We start from the raw sequence: 20,133 nt of genomic DNA on the forward strand, positions 1-20,133 counted from the left end.
TCAATATTCTTTTTTTTTTTTAAGATTTTATTTATTTGTCAGAGAGAGAGAGAGAGAGAGAGAGAGAGAGAGAGAGAGAAAGCACAAGCAGGGGGAGTGGCAGGCAGAGGGAGAGGGAGAAGCAGGCTCCCCGCCGAGCAGGGAGCCCGATGCGGGGCTCGATCCCAGGACCCTGGGATCGTGACCTGAGCCAAAGGCAGACGCTTAACCAACTGAGCCACCCAGGCACCCCCAGAATCAATATTCTTGACTGGCGAGTTTATACGAGATGTAATAATAAACTCTATGGAGCTGAATATGTCAGTAAAAAAGGGTGGTTGCCACCCTGGAGGGGGTGGTACATGGAGGTGAGATTCTGGAAGCCTTTTGCCTTCTGTGCCAAGTCGAAGAAGGCCTTAGATGACAAAACACAAGGCATTTCCCACACACAAAAAAAGTGGTAATTTAATATTAAGTGATCCCCCCAAATTATCTTTTTATTACCAATATGCCTATTTTGGGGGATGATGATACTTTCCAGAAAGGGGAGTATGACACAGTGGTTGAGTCCTTGGACTGGATCTGCCCCTAAATGGGTGGGGCCTCTGGGTAAGGAATTTTACCTCTCCCTTTCTCAGTTCCTCCCGGACAGTGATACAGGGATGACGCTCCCTGGGACGGTGGCTTGTAACAATTACATGAGAAAAATGTTTGTAGAGCACTTACCACACTGTCTGGCAGAGGTATGAAATAATCATCATCATCAAGCATTTCAAGCCTGAGCATGGGAAAATTTTGAGCTGAGAAAGACCCCATCTCTGCCAATTCCACTGGCACAACTTGAAGTTGCCTCAACATATAGCATTATTTAAATTAATAATTTATTCTTTAGAAATAGGTCAAATACATGAGTAAAACCATTCTCACTTATTGTTAATTTAATTTGGTCCAATCGTATTTTCCCTGCTAGTTTGTCCCACAAAGGAGAGAAAAAAAGCCTACTTCATTTGTGTGAGAATTCTCCAAGTATGTATGGGGCTTTAGCCTGCTGAGGTCCTGCTCTCCAGAGGGTGTGGCAGGAAGACGGATCACAGCAAGGCATCTCGAAGTGGCACTGAGCCACTCTAGCTGGCATACAGGCACTCAGATGTGAATGGCTTTCCTCAGTTGAGCAAATCAACCTTACTTTTGTGCCAGAATCCATCTGGTTGTAAAATGAGGCTAAAAAAAAAAAAGAATTGTATCTGAATTCTTAGAACAAAAGGCTGACAGGTCTTACAACGAAAGGCTTTTTCCTCTACACGTATTTGTATGTTTGTGTCCAAGGTCGTATTTTCTTTCTCTCCTCCTAGCAGGTCAGTTACTAAAATGGCCTTCTCAGATGCAATGGGAAAATGTAGCTACCATTTTCATGATAAAGTCACTGTCCTATATTATTCCCAGTGGCTGTAATTAGAACGCATTTTTCGTTTTATTTGTAAAAGAAAAGGCGAAATGGTCAAGCAGATCTCCCTGCTTTGCAGGCCCAGGTTTGGAGAGAACTTGCAAAGCGCCAGTGTCCTCTTGTAACTATTCTAGTCACTGAAAGGCTTCACCTTTTCTGTGAAGATGGGTTTATGAGAACTCAGTTGGGATTTTGAGGATGTCTCTTTTTTTCTTGGGTTCCACCTTTAAGGGTCAAGGTAACAAGGTTTTCATGTGGGGACTTGGAATTTCAGTTCAAAGCACATTTTTGGGAAAATGTTTCATGATGCTGGGGTATATATATATATATATAGGCTAGCATAACTGGGTAGTTTAGAACTGGACAGTAATTTATTCTAGGATTATTTTATGAAAATTTACAGATGGCTTAAATATCTTGGGTCAGGTATGAGAGCTAACACATGTTTAAGAAGAAGGTAATGATAAAGATGTAATTTCTGGTCTGAGCTCTGTCCTCGCCTCACCTAAGGCTGCTCAAACAGCTCCCTCTTGCTGTTCCCTGATCAGTGATGGCAATACTGTACCTTACGCCTCTCACAGAAATGCCAGGGGGATAGATGAGATGACATTTATGAAATAACCTGAGCTCTTTAGAAAGAAGCAATCTCTAAGCATCAGCTTTAAATACTATATTCAAGAAGTTATTTGCAAATGACCATGAACCTCTTCAAGTCTCGTTTCAAAACTCACCCCTTCCAAAAAAGCTTTTCCTGGTTGATCTCATCCATTCCAGTCACTTCTTTATACTTTTAGCACCAGGGCATCACATCCACTTTGTACATTTCACTCGATCTATTACATTATAATATCGTCTGTCCAGCTGCCCACACTGGAAACCTCAGCACCATCCTGGCCCCTCCCCCTTCCCCCTCATTACTAGCGGGTGACCCAGGCTGATCAGTTCCATCTTGGAGTCCTTGGACTCGTGGCATTTCCATGGCATTGCCATCGCCTCCTCTCCTCGGCCCCTTTAACCGGGTTGTCTGCATTTCCCGCTCCCAGTCTTTCTCACATTAGCCTGGTCCTTCCCAGTTCATCCTCCCCTGTGCTGCTGAGAGCTATCTCTTAAAAACAGAAATCTGATCCCATCTACTCCCTGCTTAAAACTCTTCACACTCCTTGGTTTAGCACTGAAGATAGCTCTCTTACTGGTTGCCAGCCACTGTTCTGGCCTTAACTCTCACCGCACTAGTTCACCGGCTTCATGCTAAGTCTCAGAGGCAGTGCTGCTGGAGGTGAGTTGTGAGGTCCCATAGGAACTCGCCCAAAGAAGAGCTCCCTTGTGTGTTCGCGGCTTTGGGCTTCTGAGCTTTTGCATATCCTGTTCCTTTTGCCTTCCTTGTCTTCTCCCTACCGAATAATTCCAAATGGTTTTAAAATTTTAGTTGAAGCCTCACTTCTACCAAAAAGACCTTAAGATCCTCTCTGACCCCTCTCTGCATCTGCTTTCAATGCACATCCAGTGTGCTTCCATTGAATGATGTGCTTGATGTTGTAAAAAAAAAAAAAAAAAGCATCATTCTGTACTACAACCATTCATTGATCTTGTCTGTTTCTTCCAATCAGATTTCTTCCAATCTTCTTGCAAGTCGGAGACTATACTTTTTGATTTTGTATTCTGGCCATCTCGCAGAGAGCCAGATCCTCAGTAAATGTCTGCTGAATGCATCGTTGAAATTATTACTCTGTAGGCATGATCAAGTACCAGCAGACTGACAAAAATTGCAGTGACATTAGGCCTTGTAAAAACCTCTGGCTCAAGAAGTCTACACAACTGTGGCCAAAAACAGACCACTGTTGGTCTCAAAGATCAATTATACCACCCACGTTAAAAAAATCCAAAAAGATGGATTTTTTAGTTTTCCACATTAACAAGTCATTTCCTTGTTAACTGAAAATGATTTTCTTGGTTGAGACTGCTTTTGACAAGTCTCTCTCAAGAGAATTTGTCCCTCTTCTTTTACTACCTATAAGCCATAAAATGGTTTAAACAGCGAGTACTAAGTGCCTTGGAGTTGAGGATATCAAAGAAGGCAGGTTAAAATATATAATTTGTTTGCCATCACATGGACTTGGGAGTGCCCACAGCTACAGAATCTCAGGGTGAGAAGGGCGCCTGGTTGTTGCTGGAGGGAGAGGATCTGCCTCTCCTGGCCCTCTTTCTGTAGCTGCTTCTAACAACAGGAACAAATACACAGTGACCCCCTTGAGGAAAGAAAGGAAAGTGTCCGTATACAAGCAACCTGGAGTCACAGCAGTTTTCGCTCAACCAGCTCCTATGGGGCGAACTAGGGAGGTGAAGATTTCCATTCAGCAGAAGCACCAGCAGACCTGCCGGCGCAGGCAGGACGCTCGGTCAGGTGTCTAGAAAGTGTATCTTTTGAAGCCCTGGGTGACACTCAGCCCCTCCCAACCACTTCCAGTCATTCCCAAGCACGCGTTACAGGAGCGGCCTGGGATAAGTGCGGTGTGCTGGGCGGCGGGCCCGTGGACCAGTTCTGCCTACAGCAGCCCCGCCGGAGCAGCTGGCAAGGGGCTGTAAGGAGTTGTATGCACCAGGTCTCTTGTCTGCCTCAGAAGAAAGGTACAGGTGGTGCAGAAGGTAAGAGCTTGGTTCTGGGGTCCCAGAGGCCTGCGTTCAAATCCTCATTCTGCTGCTTGCTAGCCCGCTCACCCTGGGGCAAGTCATGGACCCTACGGAGCCTCAGGTCCCTCATTTGTAACGTGGGGGGGAAGTAGCATCCACACCTCAGTACTGTTCTACTGTGTCTGGAACGCAGTAAGTGGTCAATGAATAGGAGTTATCGTCAGGACTACCTGTTTACAGGAATCCAAAGCAACATAGACCTGTTGTGATTCCAGTTCATCTGCCGTCTGGGTCAAATAACTGTGCCATACTCTAAAATTAACATAAAGTGAAAGCCTGACTGAATGAGTGCTGGTCAAATGCCCTGCTGTCCTATTTCGAGCTGGTAATTTGGGTTTCCATATTGCCTATAGTTCTACTCTCGGTGTCATTTTACTTTCAGTATTCTAAAACAAAAATACGAAGATGGGATGCTCGAAGCCCAGCAGCATGAACAATCACTCAGATATGCCCCAACCCCCCCCCACCCCACCCCAAGCTTTGTTGTGAGTTTCCTTGATGGTTTGGGTGGCCTCACACAGGACTCTTCAGCTAAACAAGAGTAAGATTCCAAGACTGGATTACATATGTGACTGGCAGCTTTTTAGCCAAATTGTGTTTTATAAAGCCCCTAAATTTACTCAGAATTGAGTTATCGGCTGGATGGGGGCAGGAGGGAGGTATATGAAACCACAGAGTTCCGAGAGAGAAAAAGAGTAAATTAGATTGAAATTTACCCAAAGGATTTAAAATGTGATTTACCTGTGGGCCGGTTCCTGGTTTCAAGTGAAAACCAAAAACAAGTTCAAGGTTCACAACTTTTTCCTCATTTTCTTTAGGTTCATCTACTGAGTCCTAAAACAGAAAAACCAAGCACCATTTATTCTAGATGGTACGTTGTGTTTTTATTTTTACTTCTCATATAAAAGAGATGATTTCTCAGCACTAGTGTTTCCATTCTAACCTACTGATTCACGTTTCGTTATTTTGGATTAAGCTCCAAATTACAATTACTTAAAGCAAGAGAAATGACACCTTAAGCCTTTGAGAACATTTCCACATGATTTATCTCACGAGCGACAAACTGAATGTCACCATCTTACAGGGTTTCACAATGCATCTTGCATTGTGCAGTCTGACCCTAGAAATGCACTTAACACCTAGAGATGCACTAGGAGACTTCACTCTGAGAGTTTCATAACACTCAAGATATTTGCAAGCTATTCCCAGAGAGGAGCTGTGTGCTTGCTAGAGCAGATGAGGATGAAGGGCCAAGAAGAGGAACAGAATGAACCTTCAGGAGCTTAGAGATGGAAAACCATAGTTAGTGAGCAAGAAGAGTTCTGTGTATTAATTGCAAATATCTACTAATTGTATAAGAAAATATGCCATATACCTTTAGACTATATTCAAAATAATATGTCAAATATACTAACATATCATTCAAACAATAAACCTCCCACCTCCCCGCCCTAGTGCTAGTGATAGATAATCCAGAGCCCTAGGGTGTGAATTCCTTTAGTGACTTATGTGTGGGACAAAGGTCTCCAGAGACAGGTGGGAGGCCACTGTACTAAGCCACAGTGTTAGTACTTATATCCCCTAGCCACTAAGGTGACGTGTTGTTCTTATCACAAATATATTGTTAATATTTCAACTTGCAGGAATCAAGCATGTTCAATTTATGTACATCCTAAGCTTCACTCAAAGGGCCTTTTGTTAGATAAAGATTAAATTTCACTTCAAACAACAGTTCCCGACATTGGCAAATTGAGGTGTGGATGTGGCAGGTGCATACATCAATGAAATGGGACATTCTCGGTAAGAAAAAAAAAAAACCTTTCTTACCTTAATTAGTGGTGGGAAGTGAAACAAGTTTAGGTAATCATGGGTTAGTTTCTCAATGGCTGACTGTAAAAAAAAACAAACAAACAAAACACATGACTTTATTAATGATCCAATAGTGCCGAGAGGATTAAAATTACTGTGCACATATAAAGACATTCTTTATTTATGTAGCCCATAAAATATCTTGGGGATGTTACTATCCACCATCTATGGAGACTAAAACTGATTGTTCAAAGTGTTATAGGTAGTTTGTAATTATTTAATGGAACAGGAAGATATTTTAAAGATGTTAAATCTCAGACTACATAATAAATAAAACCACTCTTCAAGCCCTGGTAGGGTATACTCGTGACAAGTTAATGTTCTAGTGTACAGAATGCAGTCGTTGCCCTGAGTAACTGTGGGAAAAACAACAAAGAACATGAATATATCACCAGAGACTTTCATCAAGGCTGAAATCTCGCTAAAGGGTTTACTGCATTGTAAGGGCTCTTCTATGGGTATGTGTCCAACACGCCCTCCCCCAATGGAGTACAAAGAACTCTTAAAGGAAAGGAGGACAATTTAAATTATGATTTTTTTTTTATACTCATCAGGTATAATCCAGCTTTTCTGTGAACTGAACATATCACGTAGAGAGTAAAAAAAGTGCTAATGTGAGAAAAATTAGATGCATTTTTCAAAGTGAAATGAAAGCTGTTGACACTTGACAATGTAATGAACACTTACGGCTATTCAGCCCCATTCCTTCCACATGGTCCCTCCACATGAAGGCTTCCGGGCACAGGGAGAAGGGTGCTGAGACAGGCTGAAAGGGGCAACCGAGTGGCAAAAGGGTAGGCAGAAGGACTGTTCACTTTGATGACCTACCATATAAGGGCTGAGAGTCTCTCTGTGAAAGTACCCAGAAATGACTGTGCTTTCCTTAGTGAAAGAGCAGAGAATGGAGGGCACATTCTCACCCTTGGAGGGTGGTGGTGGGTGTGTGGGGGGTGGTGTGTGGGGGTGGTGTGTGTGTGGGGGTGTGTGTGGGGGGGTGGGGGTGGGTGTGTGGGTGCGTGTACGTGTGCGTGGGGGTGTGTGCGCGTGTGTGTGCGCGCGCGTGGGGGGTGTGGGGGGGTGTGCGCGTGCACGTGGGGTGTGTGTGTGGGGGGGTGTGCGCGCGCGTGGGGGGTGTGTGTGTGCGGGTGTGCGTGTGCGTGTGCGTGATGTCTGACAGGTACCAGGAGGGGGGGCTCCTTTAGTCTGGAGTATTCACCTGATGTCCTGCCCCCAGAGGCCCAGCTCAAAGCATTCTTTATCCTCATATCGCCATGAGTGTATACAGATCTCCCAGAGCAAGCTTCCGTCGTCCTTTCCCCTTAATCTTTCTCTGTCATATAAGCTTATTTGTTAGAAATACCCATGACCCAGCTGAGTTGAATGGAGTGCCACATGTTGGCTGAGCCCCCCACGAGTGGCCAGTAACATAGCCATGGTTTTGGCAGGCAGGTGGACGATGCATATGTCTGACTTCTGAGACTCCCCTCTCTGGGAACTGTCTTTATGCGCATAAGCATTCTCACCCATGAGTTTCAGGGGAGTCTTGGGTTCCCCCACAGATAATTGGCCTGCTCCTTCTTTTGGAGCTCAAGGCAGACACTGCTTCATGAGCAGAGGACCACTGCACTGACCCCATCCCAACCAGCTGCTTCCAGTGAGGGCTTTTTCTCTATGCATGTGTTCTTTGGCTTCTCTGCAGCATTAGACTCTGTTTTTATGAAGCTTTTCAACCTTTGGCATCTGTGACACCATTCTCTCCTCCTTTTCCTACTTCCTGGGCGGATCAGCCATCAAACAGAGAAAGCTTCCCAGCTGGAAGACTGTGCGTGGTCCGGCGTGTACGTGCAGCTGTGCTTTACTTCTTTTTATTTATTTATTGAGGTGCAAACCACTACCATGAAATTAACCATTTTAAAGTGTGCTGAATCGGCAGCATTTTGTATCTTCACCATGCTTTGTGACCACTACCTCTGTCTAGTTCCAAAACATTTGGGGACCCTGTGCCCATTAGTAATCAGTCCCCATTCCCTCCTCCACCCAGTCCCTGGCAACCACTAATCTGTTTTCTGTCTCGATGGATTTACCTATCTTCTGGATATTTCATATAAGTGGAATCCTACAATATGTGACCTTTAGTGTCTGGTTTCTTTCACTCCACATGGTGGTTCTGAGGTTATTCCATGTTGTGGCGTGTGTTCACAATGCTTTCCTTCTTGAACCTGCAAAGAGATCTCTTCCCCGTGGAATCCTTCCCTTCTCTATTCACATTTTCATGACACTAGCTAGGCCTTATTATTTTGCCTCATAACCCCTGAACCGGTCTTTCAAAACCCAGCCTCTCCTTTCTAATCCACTTCACAACTTCCAGAAGCAAAGTTTTAAACATGTCAATTCTCAAAACTTCCAGTCCTCTCCAGAGCTGGTCTAATTCCAGACCCCTGGCCTGAAGCCCCCTGAGCTGCCCAGGGTCTGGCCTCGCCTCTCCCCCGCTTTTGTGGCATGAAGCCTACCCGCCACTGAGGCTTCCATCGACAGAACCACCTCTTGCTCCTTGCATTGGACCTGTTTTTTCTGCTCCTTTACAATCTCTTCTGTTTCTTTCTCTCTTAACTCCTTATTCTGTCTGGATTCACATTCTTGCCTTTCCTGCTCCTGTCTACATTTCAAATTCTGCCCTTCTCCAAGATCCAGCTCAGGGGTCCACCCTACTTCAGGAAGTTTTCCCTCTTGCCACCCCACACAGCCCCTCCCAAGGAGAGGTAGAGATTAGCTCCTTTGCTCCCAACTGCCAAGACTCTTATGAGAAGTTGTATGTACACGTTTTCTCTCTTCTCTGGGGACGTACGCTCCTGAAGGGCAGGATTCTCCTCGGTATGTGCACAGACCCAGTCTTGCGGTTAGTAGGTATTGCCTCATTTTGTTGAACAATAGTAAGTTTGGACATCACTTGCCCTAATGATACCAACCAGCTCGGAGGGGGCACTTTGTCCTAGGCCAACTCGGGATATTTAAATCACTATGGTTTTGTGATTTACAGCTTGCCCACCCCCTTTCCTCCTGACAGCTCCTTAAGGAATGTTGGGTCCTTTATCAGAGATGGCAGAGGGGAAGGGGACGTGGGGGCATCAAGAGACAAATAAGTCTTCTGCCAAATAGGACAAGGTTTACCACATTGCTCTGCTGGAACCCTGAAACTTCTCTGCACTAGAGAAAATAATTTTTCCTACCACAGCCCATCTAAGCCAGCTTAGCTTTTCAAGATGGACGTGCCCATACCCAGAGGTCAAGATTAAATTACTTGCCAGCCTTTGAGATGTATGTTTATGCACGAGGTTTCCTACCCATATCCTTAGAGGGAAAAGACAGTGTGGTTAAGGCTAAGCCATCATCCAGTGGGTGCTGAGGGGCTGTAAGGCTATTCCTTGCATGGGCCCAGGACCCACAGAATAGAGGTAGATGGGTTGTCTTTGGACCTTAGAGGGGATTTCTTTAGAAAGGCCACATCGGTGGCTCTAACCAAAGTAAAGGGGCAAGTAGTTGGTATGTTGGTAGAGACTTGGTGAGATGTGGATTTGGCTAAGAAGCTGCTTTTTCTACATTTCCTTCTTTGATTTCTCTTCTTTCTACCCTGTGCCCCCTCCTCCATCCACCCACACTGTGGTTGAGGAGGTTCAGGGAACAAACTGATTGTATCCTAAGATCTCTCTTGAAACAGACCTCTGACTAATAACAATGTCCACACAGATGCCAGCAATTATTTGGTTTGAGTAACTAAAGAACAAGACAAAACAAACAGATCTGGTTGCTAAACTACCAAAAAAAAAAAAAAAAGAAAAAGAAAAAGGAAAAGCAACAGCAACAAAAACAGGTTTAGCTTTGCAAGTGTTCAAGACTTCAGTTTCAGGGGACATGTTAGGATTTCCTGAGAAAATGATGACATCCCCACGTGGTGGTGTCAGTTCCAGGTCAGAATGACAGACATGGCCAACTGAAGTCGTGTCCCCACGACGTGAGGTGCTACGGTGGCTTGGCTCAGCCCGTGGACAGGTCCAGCATCCTCAGGGACTCCCAGTGGATACCTAGCCTCTGGCTTTAAATGAGGTCGCCTCCTTGCCTCCTGGGTGGATGGCAGTCCCGCAGGCCCCCCACCGCCATGTTTCCAGGTCTTCTGGCACACTAAGCTTTGTCCCACACCGCGGCCTCCCCCCCCCCCGGCAGTGCCGTACCCCTGGAGCACCTCTTCGCCAGCGTCCCCTTCACCCGATTCGCGGCTGCTCGTCCTTCCGCTCTCCGCCTCGGCCTCTCCGCGGAAGGCCGTCCTCGCCCACCCTCACTCCTTCTTTGTGGCATTTCCTACAACTGTCATTTGACCATTCTTGCACGATCAACGACTATCTTCTCTACGAGACTGGAGATTTCCTGAGGCCATGGAGCGATGCTCAGGTGTATCTAGGTGACTTCTGCTGTGCCAGGTGTTAACCCTTTTGCTGTTGGCCCATGAGGAGGGAGTAGGGGTCCCATGGGGATGGCAGCTATTAGCAGCTGGTGTGGAGGTATTCAGTATTATAATAGCCAGTGCACTTGCGTGTGTACCCTCAGCCTCTGGCACAGGGTCTGCTACAGGGTAGGTGCTCAGCAAAGATCGTTGACTTCCCTCTCTGAGGTACCTTCAGGTGAATGATGTGCCCTTTGGAGACAATGCCCATGTCTTTCAAGTCTTCTTCCTCCAGAAGCAGCAGTCGCTTTCCTGTAATGTTGTTTTCCTTAAACAAGCTTGCATATACGCTCATCTCTGCTGAAGAGTCTCCTGAAGGAAGGGATTAGAAGGCAGAACATTAGAAGAAATCCTGTCCAGAGCAAAGTTAACTGCATGAATTAAGAAGGTTAAGTTATTCCACTTGCCTTTTCTGACGAGCTGCTGAACCCAAAAATACTGTGAAAGAGAGGACATATATGGTTTTGAAGATTCACACGTGGTCAGTAGCTGACTTCACAGTAAAACACACTTTTCAATAGATTAAAATATCTGTAATTTTGCACTGTAAATTTCTGACTCAGCCACAAAGGTAAAATGAAAGACATTCTCTTTATTGGTTTTAAAACTTTAAGCTTTCAAGTAGGAGATATCCCTCCCTGTGGAAGTCTTGGGACACTTAAGGGAATGTTGGTTTTCCTCCTTATCTGGGAAATTTTTAAAAATCCTTCAAGAAGGTTCTTACTTATAATGATTTTTCTCTTTATGTGCTGGTGGTCCCTGGGGTTGCTGAGAGGTACTGGTTTACCCGGGAATTGTATGAGGAACAGGGACCACACAGCGGTGGATAGAGGAGTGGGCAGAATATGCCCTGTGTTCTAGGCCTGGTCAGGAAGTAGCTATGTGGCCCGAGACAGGTTAAAGCTCAGAGCTTCCTGTAGAGAATGAAGTTGGACCCAATGACCCTCAGTCTCTGAATTTCACTCGGCACGTGTTTACTGGTAGCCTCTCACACAGATGGAAGGGAGGCCAGACCCAGTCCCAGCAATTCTCTGGGGAGCCCTTAACCCTGGGATTTTTATTTACATGGCTTCAAAACCACTCGACCTCAGAGAAAAGACTAAAAATAACTGTTAGAGCTCAGTGCTTTTTAAAAAAATTTCTTCTCAAATGAGATGGGCCAACTTTGCAGCTGGGGATAAAGAGATTCTATCCAGGCCCATGAAAAAGGAGACCCTAAGTTCTTTTTCCTTGTGAAGCAGGGCTGGTGGGAACTTTACAATCAAGGAGGCCCAACGAATGGGAAGAAGTGGAGACAAGTGGTGCCAAGTTTTCTTACACCCTATACTATAAGCCAAAGAAGTTAGCTAATGCTGAAAATAGTCGTACTTCACCAGAATACACTAGGCAGAGAGGAAAATGCCCCAGTCCAGAAACCAGGTTGAGTTAGGTAAACACGCCTTCCCAAGAGTTTCCAGTAGTGCATTTGTACCCTGTGGCATCCGGTCTGTCCCCTGGGGTAGGGGCTCCCTGCGGCCTGGCATTGCAGCTGTTTTTCATATAATGATAACCTCGAGCATATAAAGTGGACCTGGACAGGCGTAAGCCCCTGAAGTCTCTGATCAAGAATTTTGTGGACCTTTCACTAAAGAAACAGATGCAACAGGCTAAGAAGGATTACCTCTTAGGGTTTCTACCCCAGTGTAAGGTATAGAACTTCCTTTGGACTTAAATAATCCGTCCTCACCCTCTGGCTGCAGAGAATGTCTGGGAGCTGGCGGCCATTCCTCCTTGGGAAGGCCAGAGTAAAGATGAACCTGTCACTTCCAAACAGGCCTGAGGTAGGAAGGAAACCCAGGTCCGCAGAACCCCAGCTAGCACTGCCTTTACCAGATCTTTCTCCACTGTGGTTCAAGTCCATCCCTGGTATTATAGGAAAATTTAAGATCAGATTTTTTTTTTCAGAAATGTTCATTTGGTATCCTGGACCACTCCTTTAACACTGTCATTGGTATTCATGATAGTATTCTGGAATACCTTTCAGAGCAAATAGGGAGGTGGAATCCTCTTGTAAGATTTGAAGAGATACTTGCTTTGCTCTTGAGGCCTTATTTTAAATCATTACTGCATTAAAAATAGAAAAACAAGGAATTTGTCAACTTCTCCTACTTAGACTTTGCTAAGGCCCAGACCCCTCCGGCTGCATTTGTAACTTGTGGACAAACGTCTGAACCACCAGCCCGGGCCAAACGAGGCGTTAACAGAAGCGGGCTTACCACGTCGTCTTCAGTCCACGAGCCAATCTCAAAGGAGGGCAGCAGCTGCATGGGAAATACGAACGCAGTGAAAAACAAAAGCAGTATCATCATTGTCTTTTTGGTTTATCCCTTGTCTTCCCATTTCAGCTTTCGGCTGCTGCTCTGGCTTGGTTCCTCCTACAGGTGAGGTTCCTGACCTTATGGGGAATTTCTCAGTGCTCCAAGCATTGTGCCCACAGAAGCCAACCATGGGCACCAGCTTCTCTGTAACAATTCCTTGCACTTGGTGAGCTGTGGCAGGGGGACTGTAGATCTTGATACTGTCCTCTCTTGGTACCTGGCACACGCACCTCCCTCAATGGGGCTTGGCAGTCAAGGAGTTTCTGACGTTTGCCAGAAACCAGAGCCTCCCTTGGAATTCCCAGTCAACATGAAGATCACATGATTATTAAAGAAAATTCCAAAGCAACCCTTTGGTAATCAGATGACTTACATGCTTCTTCTTACAGGAGAATTTCTAAGTGTTTAACCAAATGACTCATTTGCATTAACCAAGTATTAGGACCCATGGATGAAAGACAAGTTAGATGGGACTCTGTCCCAAGAAACAGGTTGCAGAGTCTGCTATAATGGAAACTCAACTAACCTATCAGGTGTAGACACGAAAGGTGCCTTTGCAAAAGAACGTTGGCCTGCATCATTTTCAAAGCCAGAGAGCTACTCGTTTCAGTATATGCCCACGGCCATAGACTCAATGAGACATGCCTACATAATCTGAAAAAAATTGGTGTGTCCTGTGTCTTGAATTAAAGTTTGCCATAGCCATTAGCTTTAACTAACTTATCTTGCCAGAATGGTTGGATTGCTCATAAGATAACATGGCAAAGCGTCTTTCAACCTTTGTTACAGAGATTTTTTTCTGTGAATGAGTTGAAAAAAGTTGAATTTGGTTGCTTTTAATATTACTCGAAAAATCAGAGGGTACGTGAGTTAATCCTTCTAATCTGCAAATATTTTGAACTCACATGCTTAAATCCCTGCTAGGAAAAGTATGCCCCTCCCTTCAAGCAGCTTTTAATTTAATTGGGGGTGAAATAGATATGGATTATAGATGGAGGAGTTCAAGGCTACCTTCACGCTGGTTTCCTCAGTGCCTGGCGAACAATCCTTGGTAAGTTTTTGTTGAACCATGTTGAATGAATACAACTGCAAGGTACATTTACTAAAATGCTCAGTTCTCTGGGTTTAGCATGGAAAAGCAAGGGTTTCATAGACTAAGATGGGGGAACAGAAGGCATGGTGGTTTGAGCTGGGTACTATAGGGCAAGAAATGGAGAAGTGATTCTGGGTGAGGAGAAGCAAGAAGGCCAAACACTGGCAGTGGGAGGAGGGAGAGGAGGGAAGGAGGGCATGTTTGCCTTACTGGAGCACTGGATGCAGCGTGCGCATGTTCGGGGGATAAAGGGGAAATGCTTAACAGCTTTGCTTAAAATGCTTAAATTCTCTCTGGCAACGGTTAAAATCTCTAGGGAGCCAAGCAGATTTAAAAACAAAAAACAAAAAACAAAAAAAACCCTGCAAGTTACACTACATTTGAATGTGTAGAGTTTTAATATTATGGCTAAGTTGCAAGGGTATAAATCACTGCTCTTCTGTATGTACCCATGTGCCCTAGTTCCCTCAGGACTGCCCCTCTCCTCCTCTGAAATACTTGACGTGTCAGAATCGTCACATGCACTCACCTGCTTCAATGATGCAGAAAGGAAAATGACTTGAAGAAAATCTAAAACTGAATTTGATCACAGAAGGTACATGACAAGTTTTATGTCTTCACAGGGCAGCTGAATTCAGCTGCAGAAAGGTGTCATTCCCTTTTCCCATCACAGAAACCAATGTGAAATAAGGAGCATTTTGAAAAGTTCAAGGAACAATAGACTGAGTTACAGAAATATTTCCCTGCATTAAGGCTAGTCTCTATAGGGAGTGGGGGGATTGTAGTGTTTTGGTTTGTATATAATTCCCAAATGGTGTGCTAAACAAAATAGAGAAATAAGTATCTCTTGGATAAAAGTTGTAAACGTGACAACTAATCAAAACCAACATATATGGTTTTAGGGTCCAAAGGAGAGGGGAAGAGTTCTCGAGCCTTCCGAGGGTGGCTCAGCAAGATTCTGATGCCGGGAGAAAGGCATAGATTCAGCTTGCTAATGCCTCCGGCAGAATTCTTGCTCCAGGCTTGCAGAGATCAGTGAGAGGGAGGCTGGAGCCAGGCACTGCTTCAAGACGGTTTGAATTTGGCAAGACGGAGGTAAGAGTTAATGATCTCCAACCACATCGTGGTTTACCATTTCCTTTGTGCTTTCTGTACCTTCTTAGCATGTCAGTGTATCTGCTGTAGGGTGAGAGCTCTAAGCCTTTCGTTCTTTGGGGATTAAAAACAAAAGTCAACTTGTGACTGTCCCATCACTTTGCAAATTCGTTATTTATACCCAACTGATGTTGGGAGAGAAAAGCTCACATTCGTGTGGATGCGTGTGACAGTGATTCCTTCCAAGGATGTTGAGAATCCAATCTAACAAAGATCTAATATACACAGCAACACATTACAAAGGGATTTACTGTCAAAACGTTTATTGCAAAATGGAGTCTTAAAACAAAGGAAAGCAAAGAAAAGTTCACATCAAAATGAAATGTATGACACCAACTTGGATTTCTGAATACATTGTGGACTCTGTGCTGGAATATCAAATTCCAACTACGAAATCGATAATGAGTAGTCTTACCACACACGAGTGAAATGTAATCTTCCATAAAACATTATACAAGATATATGGCATAGTATTTGCTCAGAATAACACTGTAATAGAATAGTTGAGGAAAAGGTTTTGTTAAAAAAATAAAGTGATAATGCCATCCTCTATTCAAAGCGCACACTCAAAGAATATAAATATTTCCTATTATTTAGTACAGAATTCTTTAAAACAGTGCAAAAGCAGTATGTGCAGTGTATTGTATCTCACATTAAAAGATAAGCTAGTCTGCACATTATATAAAATAATTAATGTAGGTGCTGAAAATGCTAGTTGTAAAGTCAGTAATCACATGCCTGAAAGCTCCTCACAGGCCACAGAATGCAACTCAGTTGCAGCCCGAGGCAACGGCGCTAGCAACGTCGCTAGCCCTTCAGGTTCCCTGGTACACACTCCTTTTCCAATACAGAAATGCTACCGCTTGCAGGCTATGCCACAACCCAAAGAACAGAACAGATTCTTCTCTCTGGCAATGCTTAAAGTCAGAACAGGAAAGCAGTCTGACTCCAAAGCAGCAAAAGGTGCCTGATTATAGAAAAATGATGCTCTATCATAAACGTGGTGTGGTGAGACACTGCCTGTTCTAACAGGACCACAGCGAGTCTAGTGTTACCAAAAACCAAAAAGGGTATCAATATTTAACTCAGAGTAGCTTTTAAAATGATCTTCTATGAAATGCTCAGCACGCTGAAAAGTAAAGTTATGTACACATCACAGTGCTATGAGAAGTCCTTCTGGCTCTCTCCCACATCTTACCTCTGATTCCTTGATTTTAATGGGGATCCATTCTGAATACCTCAGCTGTTGCTTAAGTCTAACAAATGTGCTGCATGTTAAAAATCACTGGCTGCACGCCGGCCCTCAACATTTCCAGACCATCCAAAACAAGTGTGCTCTGTGCCTTCAACCACTTCCCCTTGGTTATGAAATGTAGAATATTAAAATATGACTTTACTTCAACAGAAAGTCCTTTTAAATTAACCTCCCTCGGTGATGGGTTTCTTTTTTATTTTGGAATTAGTGTCATAGGAGAGTGACCTCCTCCCCCAAATCCATTTTGCTATTTTATAAAGTTTCCACCAGAATTTTTCAGGGGAAAGAACCCATTTTTCCACAAGTGGGGATTTAATGTCACCAACCTATAAAATTCATATTGTATAGTAGTTGTCATTTTGAAACTGCATCTTTTGACTTGAGCAAGTTTGTTTAGGTGGGAAATGAGATGTAGAACTCAAACTGCCAGGTTTTGCAAGTTTCTCAGTGGGGGGAGGGACAATGCTGTTGGTATTGTGGATGGAGTTCTTTACTGGGTGGGGCTGCCCCTAGCGCTGGGCACTCCACACCACCCCCAGTCCCTGTGACAACCCAAACTCTGCCCCAGCACTCGCAAACACCAGTAGGGGCCCCAGATGAAAGTGTAAGATCTGTATGATCGACTTTCTGAATACAGAAAAAAAGATGAAAAAGAGTAGTTACATTTTCCGTTGTATGGCTCTGACAATTATTACTACAGAGTTTATCATTTTGAATCTTTAAATTTCTTAGTGTTTAATTACTCTCTTTATAAATGTACATTCTTTTAAGTCAAGTAACTGGAAATACATCCAACATCAATAATTTGCCATTTCAGGGGCGCCTGGGTGGCTCAGATGGTTAAGCGTCTGCCTTCGGCTCAGGTCAGGATCCCAGGGTCCTGGGATCGAGCCCCACATCGGGCTCCCTGCTCAGCGGGGAGTCTGCTTCTCCCTCTCTCTCTCTGCTGCTCCCCTTGCTGTGCTCTCCCTCTGTCTTACAAATAAATAGATGAAATGTTTAAAAGATAATAATAATTTGCCATTTCAAATACTGGTCTGAAAAGTGAATTAGAAGCTGCACAATTAACATCATCTTTAGAAATTCTATGTAATAAACAGTTCTTTTAAAAAGTAATAAAACTAGGGCGCCTGGGTGGCTCAGTTGGTTAAGCGACTGCCTTCGGCTCAGGTCATGATCCTGGAGTCCCAGGATCGAGTCCCGCATCGGGCTCCCTGCTCGGCGGGGAGTCTGCTTCTCCCTCTGACCCTCTTCCCTCTCGTGCTCGCTCTCTCTCATTCTCTCTCTCTCTCAAATAAATAAATATCTTAAAAAAAAAAGTAATAAAACTAATAGAGTCTAAAAGTCTTCTACATAATCTTCACGGGAGTGAGAACCCTTTAAAATTCTGTTTATATGATTCAGATTTTTAGGGATGTTCGAAACCGTAGAAAGACACTGATTTGGAACAGAGTAAAATAATGCTGTGTGGCAATTAGAATACAATGCCAGGTGGAAAACAATTTCACACCTATCATGGAAGCTTTCAATTCTGCTGTATCCTAAATCCCTGAGGTTCTTCACGGTAGAGTATTGAGCTACAACCATCTCTGGAATACTGGTGAGGAAAATGGCAGCACTTGAGAGATCGGGGAGATCTTACCTAATTAATGGTAAACCTCGGTCTGCGAATAGAGAGTCCTATTACCTTTTACGTTTGGCCCTAATTGGCTCCTTTTATTAATGCACCAAAATTTTATGTGTAATTACAATAGGTTTATATGTAAATGAAGAAAAATGTCAGTTTCATTCTGTTCCTATGTTCTAATTTTGCTGATGATTCTTATTATGAGAGACAGGGTTTACATTCTTATGTAACGTGCACAGATCCCAACATCAGCCCAGAATTCCCCTGTCAGGGGGGCCTTCCCTGCCCGGTGTAAACTCCACACACCCCCCTGTGTGTGTTGTGTGTGATCCTCTTTCCTCGGCTCCCCTTCTCAGCATGCACCTGTCACACGTTTACATAACATAAGGCATTTGTTTTGTTGATTGTCAGGCTCTCTGCTCGCTGGCATGGATGCTCCATGGATTCCCCTCTAGCTGGTCCCTAGAACAGTACCTGCCACAGAGAGAGGGCTCAATGAATATCTGTGGAACGAATAACTATCTTTACCCAGAAAGACGTGCAAGAGGCTTTTAAACTGCTTCCTCTTTGGCTCTCTCCTTCAGGTTGCTAGACCACAGTGACCTGGACATGCCGCAAAGTCAAGAGTTGAAAACCATCTCTCTGCTGCACTCCCAGATGTTCTCCTTGAGGGGCTCAGCCTGAGGGAGGGAGCACATCTCTGCTGAGCACAGACAGACAGGATGCCTGTATGTGTCCGTGCCTGGGTGCCGCCAGGACTAGCTTGCGGTGAGCACGTATCTGTGTATGTTTGCATGGACAGAAGGTGTACCCCATTGGCTACTAGGGAACCCATCTTCTAGGGAAAAGGTCTACCTGTTCCTTCTGTTTTTACTTAGTCTGTGCGTGGAGGCAGGGCCTGCAAACGCTTCAGGTACATAGGCTTCAAAGAGCAACAGATTAAATTTGTTTATATAGTTTATATTCTAAGAATGTTCTCTTATATCTATCCTGAAAGCTATTCACTTTAACTTCCATCTCCTACTACTCAACAAACATGACTTGAAATTGACAGTTTAGTTTTCCAGGTTACTGTAACTATTTATTTTTTTAGTATCTTTTCACTGGCTAAAATTAACTGACCACTTACCATGGGCCTGGTACTGTGTTAAGCGCTTTACATGTATTATTTCATTTCATCCTTACAACAGTCCTTTCAAGTGGGTCCTGTTCTTATTCCCATGTCAAAAATGAGCAGGCACACACACAGAGGTTAAGTCATTTTTAACAGATTACACAGCAGTTCTGAATCCTAATTTGACTCCGGATTCTTCTCTTTATCTCACTGTGGTATATAGACTGTTCTACATTTCACACCCAGAACATTTTAATAGTTATTTTTCTCCAAATAAAGCTGGCACAGCGTACTGATCATTTTGTGATATTTTTCAGCTGTTAATAGGGATTAGAAGCATGTCATGTTTCAAATTTCAAGAGGCTTTTTATGATTGAATATAGTTGGAAATAGTATTAGATAATATCTATGATGATATCCTTTCTTAAATTTCCCATAAAAAGAACCACCAGCAGTATTTTAGTTTAATCATCAAATGAATGGCACTTCTTTCCAATACAGGGTGAAAAAAAGTTTTTGTGCCTTTGCCTGTGTGTGTGTGTGTGTGTGTGTGTGTGTGTGTGTGTGTGTGTGCGCACGCACGCGCGTGCGTGTTGTGTGTGTGTGTGCGTACATATATATGACTACAAATGTTTTGTAGTTTTTTTATCAGTGTTTTACAGTTTAAACAAGCTTTGACAAATATAACATTCTGAGAATATTTCTCTGGTGAACTAGGTTGTTGGAGCAACACCTACATTTACTTCCGTTTAACACTGGCATGGCTGAGTCAGGGTTAAAAGAAAAAAAAAAAAAAACTCTGGAAGGCTGGATTTGATCTAAAAAGGACCCTTCATCTGGTACTTCTGTCTCAGTAAGTTTAACTTATCTGTGCTATTCCTTTCATAATCTTTTAGTTCCCTCTTTAAAACCTTTATACATATATCTAGAACCCAGGATGCTCCTGCCCCTCTGGAAAACAAACATGTGCACGCCACACTGGGGGTGCACAGCGGGTCTGTGTCAGCACTTGGTATCAGCCTGCACGTAGCCCTTTAAGACCATCTCTTTCTCCTTT

The 20,133-nt window shown here is 43.9% G+C and overlaps 1 protein-coding gene and 1 long non-coding RNA gene across 3 annotated transcripts in view; one reads left to right on the top strand and one right to left on the bottom strand.

The window, feature by feature from the left end:
- Positions 1–20,133, bottom strand: part of MAP3K20 (mitogen-activated protein kinase kinase kinase 20) — a 178,622-nt gene that overhangs the window by 25,356 nt on the left and 133,133 nt on the right. For both annotated transcript variants that reach the window (XM_088021635.1, XM_088021634.1), the window contains exons 12-16: positions 12,731–12,775; positions 10,883–10,913; positions 10,648–10,787; positions 5,939–6,001; positions 4,853–4,945 (exon numbers count right to left, since the gene is read on the bottom strand). In XM_088021635.1, coding sequence (XP_087877761.1) covers positions 4,853–4,945; positions 5,939–6,001; positions 10,648–10,787; positions 10,883–10,913; positions 12,731–12,775 — 372 coding nt within the window. The remainder of the gene's footprint in view (positions 1–4,852; positions 4,946–5,938; positions 6,002–10,647; positions 10,788–10,882; positions 10,914–12,730; positions 12,776–20,133) is intronic.
- LOC114223741 (uncharacterized) lies at positions 14,099–19,873 on the top strand. The gene is made up of 4 exons (XR_003612234.2): positions 14,099–14,520; positions 14,828–15,020; positions 18,547–18,730; positions 19,794–19,873. It is a non-coding gene; the product is annotated as an uncharacterized LOC114223741 (long non-coding RNA).

This window comes from Eumetopias jubatus, unplaced genomic scaffold (assembly GCF_037043125.1).
Source record: "Eumetopias jubatus isolate StellerSeaLion01/CBP00866 unplaced genomic scaffold, mEumJub1_p1.0 scaffold_3, whole genome shotgun sequence".
Lineage (NCBI taxonomy): Eukaryota > Metazoa > Chordata > Mammalia > Carnivora > Otariidae > Eumetopias > Eumetopias jubatus.